This window comes from Cygnus atratus, chromosome 11 (assembly GCF_013377495.2).
Source record: "Cygnus atratus isolate AKBS03 ecotype Queensland, Australia chromosome 11, CAtr_DNAZoo_HiC_assembly, whole genome shotgun sequence".
Lineage (NCBI taxonomy): Eukaryota > Metazoa > Chordata > Aves > Anseriformes > Anatidae > Cygnus > Cygnus atratus.
The window spans coordinates 8240494-8262417 of record NC_066372.1 but is presented as its reverse complement, the minus strand read 5'-3'; the positions used below and the strand labels follow the sequence as shown (position 1 = coordinate 8262417).

General features: G+C 45.0%; 2 protein-coding genes across 2 annotated transcripts in view; one reads left to right on the top strand and one right to left on the bottom strand.

The window, feature by feature from the left end:
* Positions 1 to 1909, top strand: part of ETFA (electron transfer flavoprotein subunit alpha) — a 32379-nt gene extending 30470 nt beyond the window's left edge. The window contains exons 11-12 of the mRNA XM_035553772.2: positions 712 to 792; positions 1700 to 1909. Of these exons, the coding sequence (XP_035409665.1) occupies positions 712 to 792; positions 1700 to 1738 (120 nt within the window). The 3' untranslated portion in view covers positions 1739 to 1909. The remainder of the gene's footprint in view (positions 1 to 711; positions 793 to 1699) is intronic.
* A 107-nt stretch (positions 1910 to 2016) lies between these two features.
* The window catches only part of TMEM266 (transmembrane protein 266), a 59650-nt gene continuing 39742 nt past the window's right edge, over positions 2017 to 21924 (bottom strand). Inside the window, exons 10-12 of the mRNA XM_035553774.2 lie at positions 13488 to 13674; positions 5194 to 5244; positions 2017 to 3181 (exon numbers count right to left, since the gene is read on the bottom strand). Coding sequence (XP_035409667.1) covers positions 2589 to 3181; positions 5194 to 5244; positions 13488 to 13674 — 831 coding nt within the window. The 3' untranslated portion in view covers positions 2017 to 2588. The remainder of the gene's footprint in view (positions 3182 to 5193; positions 5245 to 13487; positions 13675 to 21924) is intronic.

Below are 21924 nucleotides of genomic sequence, written 5' to 3'. Positions count from 1 at the left end.
TTAAACCCATTTGGTGTCAGGCTCATTTTATGAGCTGTCGTGGTTTTGATTTTTTCCATCATTTATGGAATCTCCCCATCCTGCTGTACATTCGGATGTGGACACCCACTTACTTTGCTGGAAGCTGTCACAGATGTTTACGGAATGATTTACCTGTATGAAAGAGCTGAAATCAAGGAAGGCATTTTATGGACTGTCGTGTTGGGATTTAGATCACATTTGTCTACTGTGCGTTTTTCTACTGTGCGACACAGTAAATCGCATGGCCCCCTGTAAGTACAGGGGCCTCTGGCATCATTTGATCATATGTGTTTTAAATGCTACCCAATTTATTTTTGTAATATTACGGCTTAAATAGTGCAGATAATCTGCAGTAGTAATTTTTTTCCTAGCTTCTTATTTTGAACAAGGAAGGATAGCCCCGATGTCCCTATGAGCAAGGAACGGACTTTTTAATCACTGTTATGAACACGTGGCTCAGTTTTGGAGACTTCTTGATGGTGGGTTTTGGAGGTGTTCGGTTTTTTTGTTTGCCTTTTTTTTTTTGAGGTGGAAAGGAAAAGCACTTTAAGAGCTGCGATCCACTGTGCTCTGCATCTGGTGGCTAGGAGAGAAGTTAGCCCATGTTTCATAGATGAGACCTGTCTGTGTAATTCTGACCCTAGATGTAAATCACTATAAATTCACATGGTGCTTTCCTGTTGCTTGCAGACCATCGTTGCTATTAACAAGGACCCAGAAGCTCCAATTTTTCAAGTGGCAGACTACGGACTGGTGGCAGACTTGTTTCAGGTAAGGCTAAACTTGGAAACGTGTGGGATAACTCATTCAGATACGTAATGGTATCTTAAATAGATAATATAATCTACTAAATTTCAAAGATATTTGTGGCAGGGTGTTTGCTCTGGGTTTAGTTAAAGAGTTGGCTTTATGACTTCATTATTTTCAGTCTCAGAATTCAGTCCTTGCCAGGATAATTTTGCGGGGGTGGGTTTCACAGTCAGCCTGCCCCTATTCTGGTACTCGGACCATGTGCCATTCTGAGAAATAACTGCACATAGGTACTTAGATGTGTTTTTAAGCTTCAGAAAGTATGAACATGCAGAGTTAGCAGTGTCTTTAGACTGCAGCAGTTCTCCCTTTTGCCTGGGCTCGCTGCCTTACTGCAGCTTGTGACGAACTGGCAGTTTTCTCCTGGAAAACTGAGCTGTGAAGTAGACCATGTCCAAGTGCCTTATGGCTCACAGGTGGGCGCCTGTGCGCACGGCCATGTGTGTGACTGGCATGAGCTGGTAGTGGCTCTGTGGAGAGGCATGGACAGAAACTCTGCCAGCACTTAATGCCATTCCTGAACTGATGCCCGCTGGCTCAACAGTGAGAACGGGCCTTTTTGTAAGCCAGAGACAAAGTCACATTCTGAAGAAACACCATGTAGACAATTTCCTTAATAAATTTTGTACGAATGCATTATTTCCACCTAATGGAAATGTAGCGCTCTTAAATAATTAAGAGGCTCTATTCAGCAGGAGGGAAGCGGGGAGTGCTGTGAGCTGGGGTGACCCACAGCCTGTGGAGTTGTGTGTTACGCATTGGAGCAGGAGGGCAGGGGGTGCCCTTGGGGGGGGGTTGGGTGCTTCACAGGGAGACTTTGGGGGGACAGAGGGGAGAGCAGGTGCTACCCTGGCACTGGTGTTTGCAGGCAGTGCCTGAGATGACGGAGCTCCTGAAGAAGAAGTGAGCAACACTGCTGGCCCCCACACTGCGTTTTGGGGGGTAATGACAAAAAAAAAAAAGAAGAAAAAAATAGTACTGGAAAGCGCTGGTGTCAGCATATGTTTTTGCTGGGCAGTGTGGGTTGCTGAGACAGGTGGTAAGAAGGAATAATAACAAATAAAGGATTGTAGGGGAATGAGGGCCTGTCACTGTGCTTTTTGTTGTTTTTTTTCTGTGTGTGGTGGGTGATTGGATGGGACAGCAGGTGGTGAGTGGGGGGTGGATATTGAAGAGAGACGACAGGAAAGCGAAGAAAGGAGAGGTACGGGAAAGAAGGAAGGATGGAAAAAATAGGAAGGGAAGGTAGGAACAAGGGAGGCACCAGTGTTTGTCAGTGTTTATTGCCATCCTTACTCCCTTCCAGCTATGCTCAGCCCCCTGGCAGGGAGGATGGTGAGCTAGGAGGCCAGGCTGGGCCTAGATTGGCTGCTTTCTCTGTCCTGCCCCCTGGGCCCTGTGGCTCTGAAGCAGGGGAAGGTCTGTGCACCTTGGGGCTGGACCCAGGCTGAGGGCAGGACAGGGCTGCAGTCTGTTCTCCCCCCCACCAAGCACAGAGGGTCCGTCTGGGCTGAAGAGGGCTGGAAGGTCCACTGTGCCCAAAGAACACCGTAGGTCTGGGCTGGCCCAGATATGGAGGTGGGTGGGCTGGTTGTGTCCTGTGGGCACCAGTGGGGAGGTGCTGGCCTGGCCCAGGGCTGGCACCTATTCCAGGAGCTGGTCTGGGTTGCCTCCAATACTGGTGCCTTGCCTGCGGCAGCCTGATGACCCAGCATCGTGAGTGTGCCTGCACAGTGAGTGTGCCCCCACAGTTCTCCTTATGCCTTGGGGACCTTGTCCTGCGGTGGCTCGGGGCGCCCTAGTGCCCTATACTTCTCATCAATCACTGGGGCCCCCTGTGGACAATCGATGAGCGGTTGGAGCTGGAAGACATCAAGGCTGTCCTGGTTCCTGCGGTTGTAGATGGTGAGCCGGTGGCCCAGGTTGGGGCTGGCCCTTGCTGAGTCTCCTGGGCTGGGCCGCTTCAGGTTGACAGGGTCCAGACTCCTCTGAGCCAGGCAGACCTCTTCTGACAGGGAGGAGAGCAGCTCCTGCACCATGGCTTGTGCCACCTGCTGCTCAGTGCACAGGTGGTCAGCCTGCAGGCTGGTGCCAGCCTCTGCAGCATCCTCACAGGTCATGCTGCACTCTGGGGAGGAGCCCAGGGTCTGGCTGCTCTCGCTGCACGGCTGGGTACCGGAGCTGATGGTGGAGCGGGACGCGCTGCCCGATGTGATGCTGGCAGATGTCCCGGTGCTGTTCAGCCGCAGCGGCACCTCCACTGTGAACACGTCGGAAGAGATGTTGGGGTGATGGACATCGATGGCGGCGGTGGTAACAACACAGACAGCTGCTGTGGGAATGCCGCTGTCTGCAGGAATGGTAAGCATAAACTGTGTTACCAGAGGTATAAAAACATGTCTGTACATACAGAGTCAGAGGCTCATTTTGTTTCCATGGGTTACACATGACAAATTACAAACATTTAGGCTTAATGTTAAGGTTCTTACAGACCCCAGAGGCACATGCTTTAAGAACTTGGGCCCACGTCTTTTACAAGTCCCTTTAACCTGTGCTTCTGAAATGCCACAGCCATACGCCCCTTTTAAGAGCTACCACAAGCACTGACTCGAGAGCGACAAGCGGGTGGGTCGCTTCTGGGAGCCTTTGCTGTGCACACCCTTTGTAAGAGCCACAAGGTGAGTGGCCCTGGGAACGGCCCCACACGCGCAACTTTAAAAACACAAACGTGAGCTCGCTGCCAGCACACGCACAGGCACGCGGCCCGCCCCGCGCGCCCTTTACAAAACCTCCCGTGCTCGTGCCCCTTTTAAGCCCACCCGTTGCTCCCGCCCCTCTGTAGAGTCCCGGTCAGCCCGTTTCCCCTCCTAACGAACCACTTTTCGTCGTGCCCCTTTTAAGAACGTCACGCGCCCCAGTCCCTTCTTTGCTGGAGTTACCCTTTTAAGAAGCCAATGGTCGTGCCCCGTGTAAGACGTGCATTTGGCATCGCGCCTTTTAAGACCGCCACACGGCCCCGCAGCTTTTAAGAACTCCGTTCGTTACCGTTGCCCGTTTAAGACCCTACAGCGCCTTGCCCCGCTTACGACCACCTTACTCCCGTTCCCCTTTTAAGACACCCCCCCCCAACCCCCCCCCCCCCCCCCCCCGGCCGCCTCACGCCTACGCCCCTTTAAGCGCTCCCGAGCCGCGCCGTGTCCCCCCCCCCCCCCCCCCAGCCTGACAGGCGTCCTGTCGGGGCCCCGCTATGCAAAGGCCGGCCTCCAGTCGTGGAGCACGGGTGCCACCGAGGGCTCCCTACCCCTGGCTTTACCCTTCCTGAAAGGTTTCTTTCCCAGCACAGGGCTAGGCTGAGCTACCCCCGCCCCCCCCCCTTTCTGCTTGTTTGTCCTGTCCCCGCTTTTCACTCTCGGGTGCATTTGCACCTCTCTGGAGGCCAAACAACCTGGCTAGCCGGGGTCCTGGCCTGCATCTTCAAACTACTGCAAGTGACGTGATGCAAAGGTGAGCTCCCTCATCCCTTGGAAAGTTACTGCTTTGGAACAGGCTTTCACAGAGAAACCCAACAGATCATAGACCCATAGAATAGCCCGAGTTAGAAGGGGCCCATAAGGAGCATCAAGTCCAACTCCTGGTGCCACACAGGTGTACCCCAAATTTCAGACCACGTGACTAAGTGCACAGTCCAAACGCCTCTTAAATTCAGACAGGCTTGGTGCAGTGACCACTGGGGAGCCTGTTCCAGTGTGCGACCACCCTCGCAGTGAAGAACCTCTTCCTGATGTCCAGCCTAAACCTCCCCTGCCTCAGCTTGACACCGTTCCTGTGGGTCCTATCACTGGTGATTAAGGCGACTAGGTCAGCGCCTGCCTCTCCCCTTCCCCTCGCGAGAAAGTTGTAGACCGCAATGCGGTTCCCCCTCAGCCTCCTCTTCTCCAGGCTGAACAGGCCCAGTGACCTCAGCCGCCCCTCATGTGTCTTCCCCTCTAGGCCCTTCACCATCTTCGTCGCCCTCCTCTGGACACTCTCCAACAGTTTAATGTCCTTTTTGTACTGTGGTGCCCAGAACTGCGCACAGTACTCGAGGTGAGGCCGCACCAGCGCAGAGTAGAGCGGGACAATCACTTCCCTCAACCGACTAGCGATGCCGTGCTTGATGCACCCCAGGATGCGGTTGGCCCTCCTGGCTGCCAGGGCACACTGCTGGCTCATATTAAGCTTGCTGTCAACCACAACCCCCAGATGCATGGTTGGGTTTCATTTCTGCGACAGAGCTACATCATTGTTCAGTCTTGTTGGGTTTACAGCACACAATAGGAGGCAAAAATTCAGTTTACATTTGCATTTTCAAGCAAAACTTACCACTGCTAGGTTCATTGTAGTATCGACTGATGTAATTATTCATGTCATCTTCTGAAAAAAAAAAAAAAGGAAAAAAAAAGGCAGCATCTGATTAAATGGTTGAAATGGCAGACTGTGAAACACACTCCTCTGTGCTCCATGCCCAGAGCACCACCTGAGCTGTCTGCGTGTTGTTGGGCCCACAGACCAGACCAGGTGTGATTTGGGATGCTGCCCCACACCCCACCAGCCCCAGGGGCTGACAGGAACCAACTCAAGCGGGGCTTTTCCTTTGGTACATTTCTTTCTTGGACCTCCCTGGGAATTGGACCTGCCTGATTAGCAGTGTGTGGTGCACTCTAAAAGCATTCTCTCCTTTTAAGTGCTGCCTCTGATACCATGTTTCAGAAAACCGTGCTCATCATCCCTTTGAGCCAGATTCCCTTCGTTCCCCTGGGGTCCTGCGGCTACAGCCCTGCCTTTTCACAGCACACTGCGGTTTGCAGGTGAAGGAAACAGATGTTTTCTGGGGAACGCGTTCTCCATGCAACAAGACCCAAACCACTAAGCACTCTGTACCTGAAATAGCTGCACTCATAAGAAGGCAATCTAACCTGACACTGAAAGGAAACATGGTCATTTTCCTGGTTTCATTGGCTCTTAAAAGCTTTTTTGGCCCTTGTTGATCTTTAAATGCCTGCAGTCAGAGGTGTGCTTTGTGCTAATGTCTGCGTTTGACAAAGAGGCCTCAGAGTAGCTCAAGGCAATGCCGCTGGATTAGGAGTACATTGCAAGGCTTTTCAGCTATCTGCTACTAAAATACACTTCACTTCTATGATACATAATTCATGCTCTAAATGCTACCAAACTTGCCAGCCTGTAGAGATACCAGTTCTTGCTCAGGCAGGGAACCTTCAGATCCATTCAGAAAACACCTGCATATGTGTATTTTTTGGTAATGTATTTTCATCATATTTAACTCACTGTCTACTTCTAAGCTTTACCCTTTTGCCTGGCCACATGTGTGACCACTTGCACGCACGACCGGCACAGCTGCCTGCTATCAGGTCATGTCATTGTGTGATGGCCCATTAACCTCATCGCTCCCTAGGTGATTTTATGTATGTGTACATTTCTCTCTATGTATATATGTAAATAGTATCTACAAACATGTGTCTGTGTGTATAAAATATATATATTTTTTTACCTTGAGTAGTTTCTCATGAATAAAAAGCAATAAAGAGCATTGGAATAACAACAGCAGGATAAATATTTCAACAACAGATTAAGTTTCTGAATAATTACATTAAAGCAAACTGACAATGGACAAACTTATCTTAGCCATATGGGGGGTCTCACCTATTTGGGGTATCACAGGCTATAAACAATTCCCGTTATCTCTGACTATATCCTTCATTACTGAAAGCAAGGAGCTTAAAAAGACAAAGACACACTGAGCAGGAAAGTTTTTCAAGGCATAAGCTATAGGACCAACCTATTGCCCCCTGAACACTTCTAGATGTAGGAACAGCAACAGGAACTAGCCAGTAACACCACCACAATGTGACCTGGCAAGAAACGGACACAGCCTTACTGTGCCACTGGGGTGCAGTAAGAAAGGAAGACAGAAGGGACATAAAGGAGGAAGAATGCACGCATTTCTGAGAGCACGCTGGTGGTCCACAGGGGAAAATTCCCCGGTGAAGCTGTAACCTTCCCAGGGAGTTTTCCCCTGCAAATTGCCATGCACTGGAATTTCAGCTTGCTCTGACCTTGGTCATCTGAACATGTAACCAAATTCTCAGCCGGACGTTAATTCCTTTCCTCCTCGGCAGTCCAAGTGTAGCTCACTGCTCACCTGTACGTCCATTTATAAAGGCACATGCATGCTCCCTAGGCTGTGCTGTGCCTAGTTCACCTTTCTGGTCTTGCATAAGATGACCTGAGCGGAATTTTTTTCCACTCTGCTTTGCTGGCCCCAAAAGGTGTCTCCACTTTTCCCTCTAGCGACATGGAAAGTTTGTGCCAATAGGAAATATGAGCAGCCAGCTGGCACCTTGCACAAGACTTTTGTATGAAGGCAGATTGCCTCATTGGTGCAAGCTGCAGCGCTCACATGACTTCCATTCACACAGGCTCTGAAGAAGCTGGATGGATGCCTGAGCACGTGAGATAATCCACCACAAGAGGAACTGTCAAAGTTGGCTTGCACAGAAAACAGAGCAACAGATTCAACCTGGTTCTAACTAAGAAATGAACCTGAGATGAAAGTCACTGTCTGCAAGGAAAATCCAAGACATGGAACAGGATCCATTGTTAGCAGATATTTCTGGGACAGAAAACCAAAATCCTTAACTGACAAGGTATTGGGTTGGTTTGGCCCTTGCTTTAGCAGATCGTGCTGCAAGAGCACTGTGAGCTCAGTTGAACAGGGCTGAGACCCAAGACATCTGCGTGGCCATGGCTGATGGCTTTGGGCATGGGATGGCCCGGGGGACCTCTCGACGCTTTTTCTTTTCTCTGTAAATATGGATCGGCAGATCCATATCTGAGCTGGCTTGTGACAGGCAGCTTGGAGCAAACACAGGAGCCTGGGTCTGCCTCTGCAAAACAGCTTTGTTTGTTGCAGCTAGAAAACCGTAATTTGACAAAGAATATGGATACTGATGAAACAAGAACTTTCAGGGTAAACACCAGGGTAAGATGAGAATAATTTAAGGAAAAGGATTCAAGAACAAAATATTATAAACTGGCAATGAGTAAGTGTAGCCCAGGAACTGGGAAAAGGCTTCTAATAATTTTATGAAAGTGAGTTGCTGGACCAGTGCTATAATAGCATCATAAGGGGAAATAGCTCGCTGCCTTTACGTGGAGGACAATCCATTTACAAAAGGGATCATTATGGAAAGGATTGCATGCTTGGACAGTGGAAAGTGTTCCCGTTCTGTGTTCCTTTACCTGTCAGCATTGTCTTCACACCTCCACACATCAGTGATGGGAGACAGCTTCAACCTCACACACGTGACTGGTCTCTACTTTGGGAAGTGATAAAGAGTTTCTACCCCGCCCCTTTGGTGAGTATGAAATTCAAGAGCCTCGCTTCACTAACTACACACACATTTACTTAACCGTTACTTAAGGTATAATTCCTGTATTTCTGTCCAGATATCAGTGCAGAGAACCCAAAAGCCTAAAACCGGCACCTATGGGAGAAGCCAAAGCCAACCTCCTGCAAGGATTCACGGAGTTTAGCGGCCAAGTGGAGTGCACATAAGATATAACCACTCCCAGGTGGAGGCTTCAGAGTAGATACATTTCAACATTTGAAAAAAACTGTTTTTTATCTATTGCTCTGCAGTAACAGGGCTCTCTTCAGATCACTAATGGACGATCACCAAAGGAACTGGCTTAAGAGTTGAAAAAACAGAAGTGTTAAACCAGCTCAGACTGCCTCGCAAGCAACAACTGTCAAAACGCTTTCCGGTGCCCCAATTTGCCTTCCCAGACAGCTTATCAATAATCTGACGGGGAGCCCTTTGAAGCTCCAGATTTTTTCATATTCTACTGCCAATATCCCACTTCCTTCGCTTGCAGAACGCTGAGTACCTATGGGGAGAGCAAGCTTTACTTTTCTCTAAGCAAGAACATAAATTGCAGCAGTTCCACAAAGAAAACCACTTACCGATAACCCCATAAACATGGAAATTCACCTCCGAATAGCTACAATAACCCTCCTGCAATGGGAACTAACAGAGTCGGGGATCCAGTTCTTGCTCAAATGAGTATAAGGCTGGCACATTAATTTTAAACTACTGCAGAACTTCAAGAATTGCGATGATATATGCAAGAAAATGAGGAATTTCCTCTAGAGACTGTAATTCATATATTATGGGAGAGATTACAGAATAATAAATTTTGGAAGGAAGTATTAATGGCTATATGGTGTGTGGTGAACCTGGAATTCCCTGGAGCCTGGAGGTTTGTATACTAAATAGTAAAAATGATTTGTGCAGGAGCAGAAAATTTAGATGTCATTCTGGCCATGACCAGTTTCATACTGCATGAGGCAAAAATTCATCAAGAAAAAAATCCTTCATCATTTAGAGAAGAACAGAGGCCACACAAGTACAGAGCAGAGCGGGACGATCCCTTCCCTCGACCAGCTGGCAATGCCGTGCCTGATACACCACAAGACACGGTCGGCCCTTTTGGTTCCCAGGGCACACTGCTGGCTCATGCTCATCTTGCTGTTGACCAAGACCCCAGATCCCTTTCTGCGGGGCTGCTCCCCAGTCTCTCATCCCCCAGTCTGAACATACAGCCAAGATTATCCCATCCCAGGTGCAGAATCCAGCACTTGCTCTTGGTAAATTTTATACCAGTTGGTAATCGCCCAGCCCTCTAGTCTACCAAGATCTCTCTGCAAGGCCTCTCTACCCCCGAGGGAGTCAACAGCTCCTAATATAGTATCACCCACCCACAAACTTACTTAGCATGCATTCAAGTCCTGTGTCTAGATCATTTAGAACAATTGTGAAAACTGGCCTTAGCATTAAGTCCTGTGGGACCCCGCTGGTGACTGGCTGCCAAAACTAGACTGGAACTCTTGCCTCTCCCAGTCTCACACCAGCAATGAGGGTACTTCATCACAATGAGAAAGAGATCCACAGAAAGAAAAGCTGGGTGGTAATATGTACTGAAAGCTTCCAAACAAGCTAGTACGTACAGCACTCTCCTGGTGCAGGCCACAGTGTATCTGCACAATTCCCTGAGGTGCTGCGCATACCACGTGATGCTGGGGTTACTTGACTTGCTTTATTGAACGCTGCACTAAATGGTTCCACAAAATCCGGTATAAATACCGGAGTACAAGCTACAGCTACAGCCCCTGAGGAGCTTCAGCTTATGCACTGTCCCATAAAACTCCTAGGTAGGGAAATGAGCAAAAAGACTGAATGCTCTTTTATTCCATAACCCGTCCACGATGAAGCATTCTGTGCTCAATGTTTCCATTGTTCAATGCAGACAGGGGAAATGAGATTAGCCTGAGATGGAATATCCCGTTTTCTCTTGCCATATGTTCTCTAGCCAACTAAAGCTTGCTGGTTTGGCAGAACCCAGGGCTCTCCAAAGATGGTGATTTTTTTGAAGGCTGACAAAGCTTTTGGCACAAACACATGCATTCCATGCCATACCCTGCCCTCAGGTGTTGTATGTAGGGCTCGTGTTCTGCCAGAGTGTAAGAGAAGGGACCCCCCAGAGCCTGTTTTGCTGGCTTGTGGCTTTGAATCGTAGCTTTTCTTTTAACAGTATTAGCAACCTGGTCCCTTATTTCTCCTCAAACTAGTCACTGTAATAGGCAATTACAGATGATTTTCAAAGCTCACAAATGTAGCACAAAGGGTGATTAACTGCAGTCATCACTCTAGAGTCTTTAAGGAGGAAAAACACAGCTAAGAGAAAGTGGACGCAAAACAATTCCTAATGCGGTCTGATAAGAGAGAGTAGTAACTGGCAATATATAACCTTTAACCCAAAAAGTCAGGGGTGAAAACACTGGTGGCTTACACTTCCACGCAGAACAAGCGGTGTGGAAAGCCCTGAAGACAGCACAGCCAGGATAACGACAGCACATGAGAAGCAGGAGGTGCAGAAATGACCTAGAGGAAATGTCTTGATAGCCTCTGTTCTGCAGAGCCACGTCTGATGAGCACCTCACTGGTCTGATGGGAGATCCTACACCAACCGGATAAACCCATCCCATGCTGTGTAAACGGGGGCCCCTTCAGCTGAGGACATGCTCCTCTTCCATCAGGTGTACCCCATGCAAAAATCATGCAAAATTCATGCTGACTGTTGACTGCCTCAGTTGACTGCTATCTGGATTGTGAACTACAGCACTGAACATTATTGCTTGGCTTGTGGTTTCTCATGCAATCTGCACTTGGGCCCCCTTTCAGTACTCCACCACGATGGATACTACCACAGATGGTATAAGGCCTTGCTATAAGGCCCTGGGAAATTTCTTTTGTTCAACTCCTGCCTCACTCAACATAAAGGACAACTTTAAAACATTCAATGACCTAAATTTAGCTTCTGAAGAAAAGCACTCAAAATGATGTATCCACGAAGGCTTTGTATGCAATATATGATACAATGCTCAAAAGAAATATTTCCTCCTCTGTTTTTAGTTGACCTCTGGGAATCAGAAATTAATCCTATATTCTCAGTATGAATATTTAAATATAGCATAACCACACCTTATCTGTTATGTGAAGTAATGCACGTTTTCTTATTTGCTGGACATATTTTTTCCAGTAAAAAGCATTAATTGCTCTCATCACGTAACCTTACCGAACATAGAAATCACTCCTGCTTTGTTGCATGTGTGGCCAGAACTTTACAGAGAGAAACAAATAATGAGTACTTGTGTTAACCTGGAAGTTGGACTGAATACCTTGCACAGAAACAAAAAATTAGACTAACCTCCACAGCACTGTAGTTTCAGCAAGCCTTTTTATAATTGAGCACAACACTTTCTGGTTGTGCACAGTTGTCCAAATGTAACCCTCAAGGAACACATGCATAAATTATAATATATCCACTGGGGAAACCTCTGAAATCCTACAGAAAAGGGGGAAATGCATTTCAGGGGGCAGCCTACTCAACTGCCTGCTTTTAAACACAATTTCGAATCAGGAATAATTAATAGCTGAATTGTGGTTAGCTCTCGGTTATTATTAAAGAGGAAGAAACAGAAACAACTTCTACGTGCTTTCATTACTATGTAGAGAATGAAAAAAATATAGTTTGAAAAAGTTTGGTGAGCTTTTTCTCTTAAAACTTTTGATTAAAATTCTTCTGTGCCTTGAATTCTAAGGAGTGTGGCAAAGATACCAGGCAAACCTGTAATTCATATCTATTCACATACTGCTCATCTACCAAAATGACCAAACTAGGACGTCCAGAGAAGACTAACGTATCACCATGGTGAAAAATGTTGTCTTCTCTGGGATATTACGGTAACCATTAGTGAAACCATGACAGATTCTGTCCTCCATTGTGAGCGTTGGGGGATCACGGGACAAAGAGCTGTCCTTTCAAATAAAGCCTTCTGCTCTAGCATTTCAGTGACAAAAATAACACGGGTCCAGGTAAATATAAGCAGTAGTGTTCCCCTGAACAACACACCTGGCCCAACAGACAGCTCACAGACCACCCACAGGACTGCTCCTCACCACAGGCACGTAAAACTTAGACAGGTGAGCAGGAGCTGCCTACAGTGTGCAAATGCTCCTTTTCTGGCACCAGACCTGCCCTGTCCAAGCACACGTGGGCTGTCCAGCACTGGCAGTTTTAAAGCACCGAGTGAGAGCATAGTCTCTAGGCAAGGCAAGCTTCACAGCTGGTGCGTGGGCAATCGCCCAACCCTGGTAGGCAAGCTGGGATGCGGGGCAGTGAGCAGGATGGCTGGGACTAGTAGAAGAGAGACAGTCTTGTATTCCTCAATTCACAAAACATAACGTAGCTCACAGAACAAAATGTGACACGCAGGTTTCTACGGATTTGCATGGCTGAAATTACGTATCTATGTCTGTATTCCTATTACATGTATATACATGCTCCTGAGTACCTCCCAACAGACATGAGACTCTTTGCTTGGATGAAGATGGACTCAAAAAAACCAGCCAAAAATAAAGGGTGAAAAACTGGCCAAACTAACTCCCAAGATATGTAACCTATCTTGTCACAATATTCACAGGTGAGGCTAATCTGGCCTAATAAGTTTAACCTGATACTTTTAAAACCAGTATGAAAAAATACAATACTATGAATACTTACAAACCAGGTTTTTGTGCAGACAGACAAAGTAGAAGCTGTGAGACATGACATCAATTCAGAACTGCCCCGGGTCCTCTCTAAACCACAGAAATGCGAGCAGCCAATCTCAGAAACTGTTTTTCAATGTTCTTCTCGATTGCCCTGCTTTTACCTCTGAGTGATTATTGTTTTGCCAATTCCAATTTGGCTGCTGCTGCTTTAGTGTTTGAGGGATATAAACGTGAGGACACTGGGAAGGTACATCATTGTCATTTTCATCCCGAGTCATTTTATTGGCTCTGGTCAGAACCTGTTCATAAATATAACAGCTCCTGCCACTTTGGAGCAGACACAGCTTCTTTGCAAAATGGGAAAATCCAGTTTCCAGGGACAGTAATCAAGTCACTAGCAGAGTGAAAGTATTTTGTGGGTTCAGTCACTCCATGCAAGGGAACAGCTGTGCTGGTAGGTGGTAGCACACAGACAGCACTCACCTCGTGGAGTCTGCAACTCAGTGATGTTCTCGGTGCCTTCATCGTCTGAATCTTCAGTTGCCACCACCTTGTATCTGTTGCTGCTCTGTTTGTTCAGTACATGGGGGACTTGCAGCGCGGCCTCTCTCTCTGCAGCCAGGTCCAAATCTTGCTGAGCAAGGTGGGCCCTCAGCTGTCTGATCTCGAACTGGAAGAATAAAACAACAACACGTACTCATGTCAGGTGAACATGGTCAGAAATCCATGTTCTACAGCTTGGTACCTATTATTCGGTTTATCACTAAACCACTACAGACTGGGGAAAGCAAACACAATGTGGTTAGGCTGGGATTTGAGTCCAAGGTGCTGATACTATCCCACAGCTCATGTGACTGGACCATTGTTCATATCGTCTAAAAATAATGACTGTCTCCTGCTGGTCTTTTGTCTTGTATACCTCTGCCTCCTGAAAATATGCCTTTGGACAATTTCTTACAGATGAAACTGCTAAATTAAAGAAAACCTTTACAGAAGACCACCCTTGATAAGCATTTAGGTATTTAGATTCTTGATAAACATCCCTAATTTGCCAGACTTCATAACGGGGATTTCTGTGGAGGAAGGTTCTATCGGCAGCACCCAGCACTGGTCCTCCCCCACTAACTCTAGGCAAAGCAGAGGGACACTGAGGAACCCTTCCAGCCTCAAGTCTTCTGTACTCCCCAGAGTGCAGAAACTCCTGGGGGCAGGCTGCCACTTTCCTGTCCACTCTCCTGAAATATATGAGCTACAGCAGTTAATGGCATTCTGCAGTCAGAATAGGATTTGTCTCAGGACTGATGCTATAAAACAGACACAGACAAGAAGACAGAAGTTACCAGGTACAATTTGATTGATGGACACAGCATATTTTTCCTGTGTCTGACAGCCACATGTCTTCCGTAATGCAAGAAGGAAAATCATTTTTCCAGAAAGGCTGCAGAGATCATTTAAAACCTTATAAAAGTTCTGTGAAATCCCACTGTCCTTCCCCTCTTCAAACTCTTTTTAAGATCAGTAGTACAGCAGTGACCAAGTCATATCTAATTATAAAGAATCTGAGAAGAGAAAGCAAATGAGGCAAGTAACAGGCTAAGGGATTTAAAATGCAGCACTGCTGGGCTTCCCGTAGTTCAAGGCCTGAAAAGCCATAGGAAAGCATGAAGCTCCAGCAGCCGCACTGCACCTGTCACTCTGTGTTTACAGCAGAGATGGAATTAGCACCTCGATGCTTGAAAACCAGTGTGTAACAGCATGTCAGCTAAATGAAGCTGGCTCTGGCTCTTGGCTCTCAGATGCTGACTCCAATCTACCTTGCCATCAGATTTTGGAATCCTTCAGCTGACCTAGTTTGCTTCCCTGCAGTCCACAGGAGATACAGCACCAACACCAGGTACACTGCAGAGCACCAGCGGTTCCTCCAAGCCGCATAAGTGACTGGAGGGGAAACAAGACAGAGTTTCCACAGATTTTAGATTGGTAAAAAAGAGAGAGAAAAGAAAAAGGGATTCCAACTTGCCATATCTGGAGACTATCTGCTTTCCAAGCATAAAGAAAGGAGCTTACGGTCATCGGAAGGTCCGCTGAGAGAACTCAAATCTAGAGAGCAAAAGAGCAGTTTAGCCTCTCTGGTCACATTCAAACCACCTGCTACAGGGATCTAACAAAGCTTGCAGCTTCTTCTCTCTTTAAATCAGTGGACAGCGGTCTGGCAGATGCAGGCCAGATGAAATGCTGCATGAAAATGCTGCATGAAATGCCTGTTGCTCTTATCAAAGGGCCTCTGGCTGTGGCAGTCAGAAGAGTCAGGCAGTGTCAACAAACATCAAAATACGGCCCTGTTCCTTGATCCGTCAATGAAATCTCCATGGCAGGTTCCAGCTGGTGTTTTGTGTGGTTACCTACTAGCTAGGAGGTAGCAAAATGGGACAGCTAACTCTTTCCCCAGGCACCCCCTTCCCAAGGCTTCAGACACCCATTTCAGAGGTGGCAGTACGAATGTGCCATTCAGCGGTGAAAGGGCTGTCGAGAGCTTGATTTTACAGCAAAGAATTTCAGGTTTTATTCTTGAATTTTAGAAGGAAAGAGAAACCACCAAATAGCTCATATTTCACCTTTAAGGGGAAAAAAACACCCTTTCAAATGCTCCCTTGGTATAAAAGGAGAAACACGTATCAAAGTGAAGGGTAAAAAATATATTTGGAGATTTTTTTTTAAACTATTGCTTAATCCTAGCTCAAACAAAAAGGCAATAAGAATTAGGCATCATTACCATCTTTCTACATTTCATGTTTCATCCTTCAATAATATTCCTGTATCTCCAAAAAATAAATGGTGCTTCTAAAATGCTTACTTCTGGCCTAGAAACAAGATACAATTTCTTTTTTTTTCATGGAAGAGAAAAAAAGGCAGGCATTTTATAACACAAATAGATAAATACTTAAAAGTGAGCTCAAAAATTCTATTTCTGCATCACACCCCATTTAGCCACCTTAAGCATTTATGAAGATAGGCTAAACCTTGTAGCTAAATCTTCAAGCTTCAAAAGCTTGAAGAGAATCTCTGCATTTTACAGCTGTGCAAAAGGATGCAAACCAAGCGATCCTTCCTGCTATGGTGGACCTATAGCAAAAATGGGGGAAGAGACCAACTTTCTGACTCCCCCTTGCATTGCCTAATTAATAAAGCAACGGTTTCCAAATATTTTAAATCCATAGATGACTGTTAACCCTTAAAATTTCCATGCACAAGCACCATCCAGCTTTTAACAGATGAGTTCATGAATTTTATTGTTTAAAATGGCTCTGCCAACAAGCTATAAACCACTCAGCCTGACATGCCAGACCAAGTAGCATTCTGCAACTATTGCCTGGGATCTCTGCACCGGATAACTCCACTTTTTACAAACAATTCTTCATTTCCTATTTGGATAGCAAAACTGACTGCCTTAGTTGAGTCCCAACCACACAGACCACATGCAAAACTGGAATCCACAGAGAAAGTGACCACCAGTTACCCAGGTGAACAGCTACTCACTCTGGTACCACAGAAACAGAAGAGGCTTTGCTGCCATCTTATGCTTAAAGGACAGAAATGCATGCCTTTGTCTGCAGCAGTAGAGGAAGCAGCTGCTTATGAAGGTGGCACAACTGTCATGTTGCAGAATAAACTGGAAGCCAGGTCTGACATCTTGGCTCATGCAGTGCCCATGGAGTGCACTCATCCACTGCTTCTGAAGTGCTATGTGAACCCTCTTGTGTTGTTTGCTGCAAATACCATCTACATGTTTGTCTACCACTGGGTTAGACAGGTAAAGTTCAGAACCAAACACACAACTGGCAAGAGCAGATACAAGGATTACCTTCACAGGAAAGCAGCACACTGCTCGGGACTTCAACATCACATGAAAGGCAAATAACAGCACACAGAGATGTTCAGAAAGATAACAGCAAGAACCGACGTTGCCTACAAGGCCACACAGCTGCAGCTGGTTAACACAGGCTCTCCCTTACACTGTCTCACTATCTCAGATGGTTAGTGTCCGGGTCTCTGAAGTCTGCCCTGAAGTCTGTGTAGTCATTAAAAGAGTGGCAAGTCATAATTAGATACTATTGTGTATGTAACTGTCATTTTTTTATTATCAGAGGAGGGTATTTCCCTGTAATAACAGTGTTTGTTACACTCCCACATTGACTGTTAGTGATGCGAAGTGGTTCATACAACATGCTCCACAGAGACGCAAACCATAGCTCCGTCACAGATGGCAGAGCGCAAGACAGGGTCAAAACCCAGCTCAATATTACTGCTTACAAATGCAAACCAAAACTCTCTTATGCTACTGTAGTGTGTTCAAAAAAGGAACTGGGGGATGGAAAATCATCATTTATCATAAGGATTGATTTAAGAAAGTATGACAGTCATTAAGATATCTAAGAAAAGTCTATCAGGAAGCACAGATTTTCCTAGGGGTTTAACTCATGTAAGGCATGCAGATGCTCAGGAGACCAGTGCAGTATTAATTGCTCACAAGTATTAAAAAATATCCCAAGTTATATAGAAGCTGGCAGTTTTGACCACTAAAAGCAACCCGCTAAAAACAAAGGTTAAGCCTAAGAGAAGTGCGTGTTTCTTACGGGCATAATTCAATGAGAGACTGAGTGAGCAAATCACTTTGCAGGTGCTTACATCTATTGGACATTACATTGAGCGCTGACCTTGGGCAGTTCTAACATGTAAAAGAACTAATGAGATTGCTCGGACTGCATGTCACACAGATCAGGGCAGGTTAGATAAATCCACAGAGGGTGTAAAATATAATGTTTTTTTTCAGTAAAAATTCTGGGCCAAAGCTTAACATGTGAAATTTCCATTTGCAGTAGGAGCTGATGCAGCTATCTGAATGGATCTGGGCATCTCGAATACAGGTAACTACAAGAGAGCTATACCGAGAAAGTTATGGTTCGTATTTTGAAGTAGACAACCTTTACTTCAGCCTACAAGAGCTTATCTGTTAAAAAAAAGGCTTATCATAAGTGAAAAGCAAAAAAAGGCATGCAAACTTATACACTTGCTTTGATTTGTTTTAATTAAGACTTACTTACTCATAGGTATCAGCTCTGCGTTAGGAACCGTGGAAATATCACAGAGTGCCAGTGGGCAAATAAATTTGTTGTGTGGAGGATAACTTGTAGAGAGACTAAGGTAAACTACCTCCTGACTTCAGATAATTACAAACTGAATAATGCTACTTACCAGCACACCTATGTTATTCATTATCTTTAATTACATCTACTTCGGTAGCTTCTGGTGGGTTCCTTTATCAATAAGCTCCTAATATACTTTGCAATGGAAAAATGTATTTGAAAACTTTGTACAATCACAGCATAATTTAGGCTGAAACAGACTCTGAGGGTCACCTAGTCCAACACCTTGAGCGAGCTGAAGACAGCAATAAGATCGTCCTTCATCTTCTCTTCCTACAGCTGAATAAGCCCAGCTTCCTCAGCTTCTCCTCCTGCACCACGTTCTGCAGCCCTACCCATCACTGTTGTAATTGTGTCCAAGTCCTTCTTATACTGGGGAGCCCCCACTGCCACAGCACTCCAGGTGTGATCTCACAAGCACTGGGCTACACTTCTTAAATCCTAACTTTTCAGGGTGCAGAGGATTAAATCACATATGATTTTTTCACAGCAGGTAAAAGAAAGCCATACTAAAATTTAAGACGTCTCTGTCTTTTATACATGTACTGCTGCTGGAGAGAGCTTTTATATTTACACGGGATGAGATGTGCAAAACAAAGGTGTGATACACGTGGCTAATGTGAAAACATACTTATTGCCAAGAAAAAGGGAGATAAAGCTCATCTCACAAAAGAACAAGTAGCTACATTGTCAGACTGGAAGAGAAAGCTAATTGTCTGGAAATTTAAACTGACTTACTGTTCTCAACATTAGCGCTATTTTGGCAGGAAACAAACCAGAAAGAACTACAGGGCACACTTGTGCACCTCCTCCCTTCACAAATGCATTAGGTAATTATCTATAAGTAGGTAAAATGACCCAGAGCTCTACATAACATCTCAGTTTATATGTCTGGTTGTATAAAAAGTGCCACCCATCCTATCTGATGTTTTACAACATGCCTATAAGACTCAAAAAGGGATAGACGTAACAGTGAATCTTATAGTACTTTCCTTTAATGGTCTTGCAAGGCAGTATGACTGACATAGTTTCAGAGAGATCAATGAACATTTTAGCCAGAAGCTTACTTGTGTCTAATGCAGGAGTAATAACTTTGCTCCATTCTATTAGCTGTCTGTACAGAACGCCCTGCCCTAAAACTCATCTGCCACTGGGATACAATCCAATGTTTATTTCCATTAGTTTAGTCATTGTTGGTAACAATAAAAATCAGGAGACAGTTGCAAACTAATGATTTATGGGCAGAACAAAACATGGGATGACCTTGGCTGCCTTCCATTCACCAAGAAAATGACTGTTAGTTAGAAATGAATTTAAATTATTGCAAAAGGATAACATAAGTTATTTCTCTGATAGGTAACTTTACCAGCTAAATAGCCCTGTCATTAAGCTAGCAGCTGTTGTACAAATTATATTCCAAGATAAGAAAGAAATTACAGCTTCCATACTTGTTACAGTTTTGAGAATGATGAAAAACCCTATTCTGTAGGAGCTGACAGAAAAGGAGCTGTTGTGATAAGGCTGAATACATAGACTGGGCTGCACAATACTTAGCCAAATGACTCTTACGAAAGTTAAACAGGAAAGATCATGTAACTAGACGTATTATCAGAAACGAAAATTCCTTTACAGGTGATTCCAGACGGAAAAAAAAAACAATCTTCCTTCACTGGAATTTTCATTTCTAATGAAACTTCAGGATTTTCTTTGTTTTAGGATTTAATTAAGTTATTAAACCGATAGAGCAATACCACCAGCAATATGCTCTTTCTATATTTTTATAGTAATTACAGTGAGACTTCTTTAGCTTTTACTATTACACAGTTTTAGAAATCCCCATTACTGTGATTACTAATGTTTCTGAGGTTTTGTGAAGTTCTGTTTAATTATCTCAGTCCTTCGGCATTTTCTGCCTTGACCACCTTCCTGCTCCACTCCCTTTTAATGACATCTTTCTTGGCCAACAGAGAATAAATAAAACAGCAAACTATTCAAACAGTTTCAGCAGGGTACTACAGAGACCAAAGTGGTAGTCCAGGCACCCATAATTTATAAAATATATTCTGGCTTTCAGATGTATAGCTGGCCAAAAAACAACATCTGGAAAGAGTTTTCATGTTTGCACAAGTATATCCTCAGGAACATCCAATGTTGCTCAGGAATGGAAACATAACTTTATAGCTGTGATATCCTATCACTGGCCAAAAGCATATACAACTGACAAATGAAGCATAATTCAAAAAGCAAGACAATGAGGTTGCATCTTTCCTGCTTTCTTTTTCTTTCTTTCTTTTTTTTTAACGTGAACTCCATTTTTCGCACTCTATATGCAGTACCGTTCACTGAATTACAGGCAAAGACCCTCATGCAGACTGCTGCTTGGTCTGATCTGACCTGTCCATCTTCTTCTCATTAGAATAGGCTATGTCATAGATGTTTGGTCACCAAAGAGCAAACTAGAGGTGAGGGGAGAAGTTGAAAAGATGGAACAATGAGAGCAACAAGAGTTTCTGTCAAGGTAGGGTAACAGTCATAAAAGGAGCACAGCTTGAGGGGGACATGCAGACACTGGCCAGGCTCAAAGGCACCCGCATGTGGAAGACGCACGACCATGGCCACAGCCAACCCCAACCTTCTCCCAGGCTCTCCTCGCAGGGAAAATGGGAAGGGACATTGGAAGCCAGGTCAAGCTGGGGGCACTGGGAAGAGCACAGGAAGATCTGAATGATTTGCAAGACTTGTGCACGTTTTACTTAGTGATGCTTAGGGAACTTTAGTGCTGACAAATTTGGCTCTCCAGGAAGCTACACTTTAAGCAAAAGGAAAAGATAAATTATTCACATGTATAACCAAACAGATTAAAAAACAAAAAACAAACAAACAAACAAAAAAAAAACAAAAAACAACGCAGCCATGCACAAAACCCACCCTTACACTGGTACAAGTTGGCAAACAGGTGAACTTGCTTTCCTTTTACTCCTGTGCACTCATCTTTCATTCCTGCTACCTCATTTCCTGCCTCGGGCCAAAAGAAGCAATTCTGCAACTGTGCAGTGAACCAGGCTCTAGAAATTATTCCCATAAAAACTGATACTTTGTTTTGTTACATTAATCTTAATTTGATTACTTTCCAGATCTGTTTCATGAGAAGCATTTGTGCAAATAAACAGCAGAAGGCAGTTGGGCAGAAGGAGAAAGAGGTGAATGCCTCTAGCACAGTTAGCAGTACTAACCAACTAGCCAACTTCAACTGAGCATGCAGTTATGACATGCATTTGGCTATGTTTAAGTTAATTACAAACAAGACAACTCCACCCAACAAACCTACATGGAAAGAAATGCCAGACGAATGCTGTTTTTGTGACTTTGATTCCTCCCCTTTGTGTAGATGCACAACAAGGACTCAAATCACACGGTTTAGCATGGAGGAAATAACTGCTCACAAATCCAGGTTAAAATTCATCTATGACAAGAAGGCTATTCGCCTGTCAAGTGTTAAGTATCAGCTTCAAAACAGAAGGGCATGGGACTTCTCAGAGAACTGGCCACCATTTTTTTTTTTTAATCCTGATCAAACCAGAAATACTGCATATTTATCTAAAGCATTCAAAATAATTTCATTTGCAGAAGATGTCACACCTTAAGAATTTCAATCCCTATTTCCTGACAGAGCAAACAAGATCTCAGAAAATAAAGTGCTGAGAAACCTTTCTAAC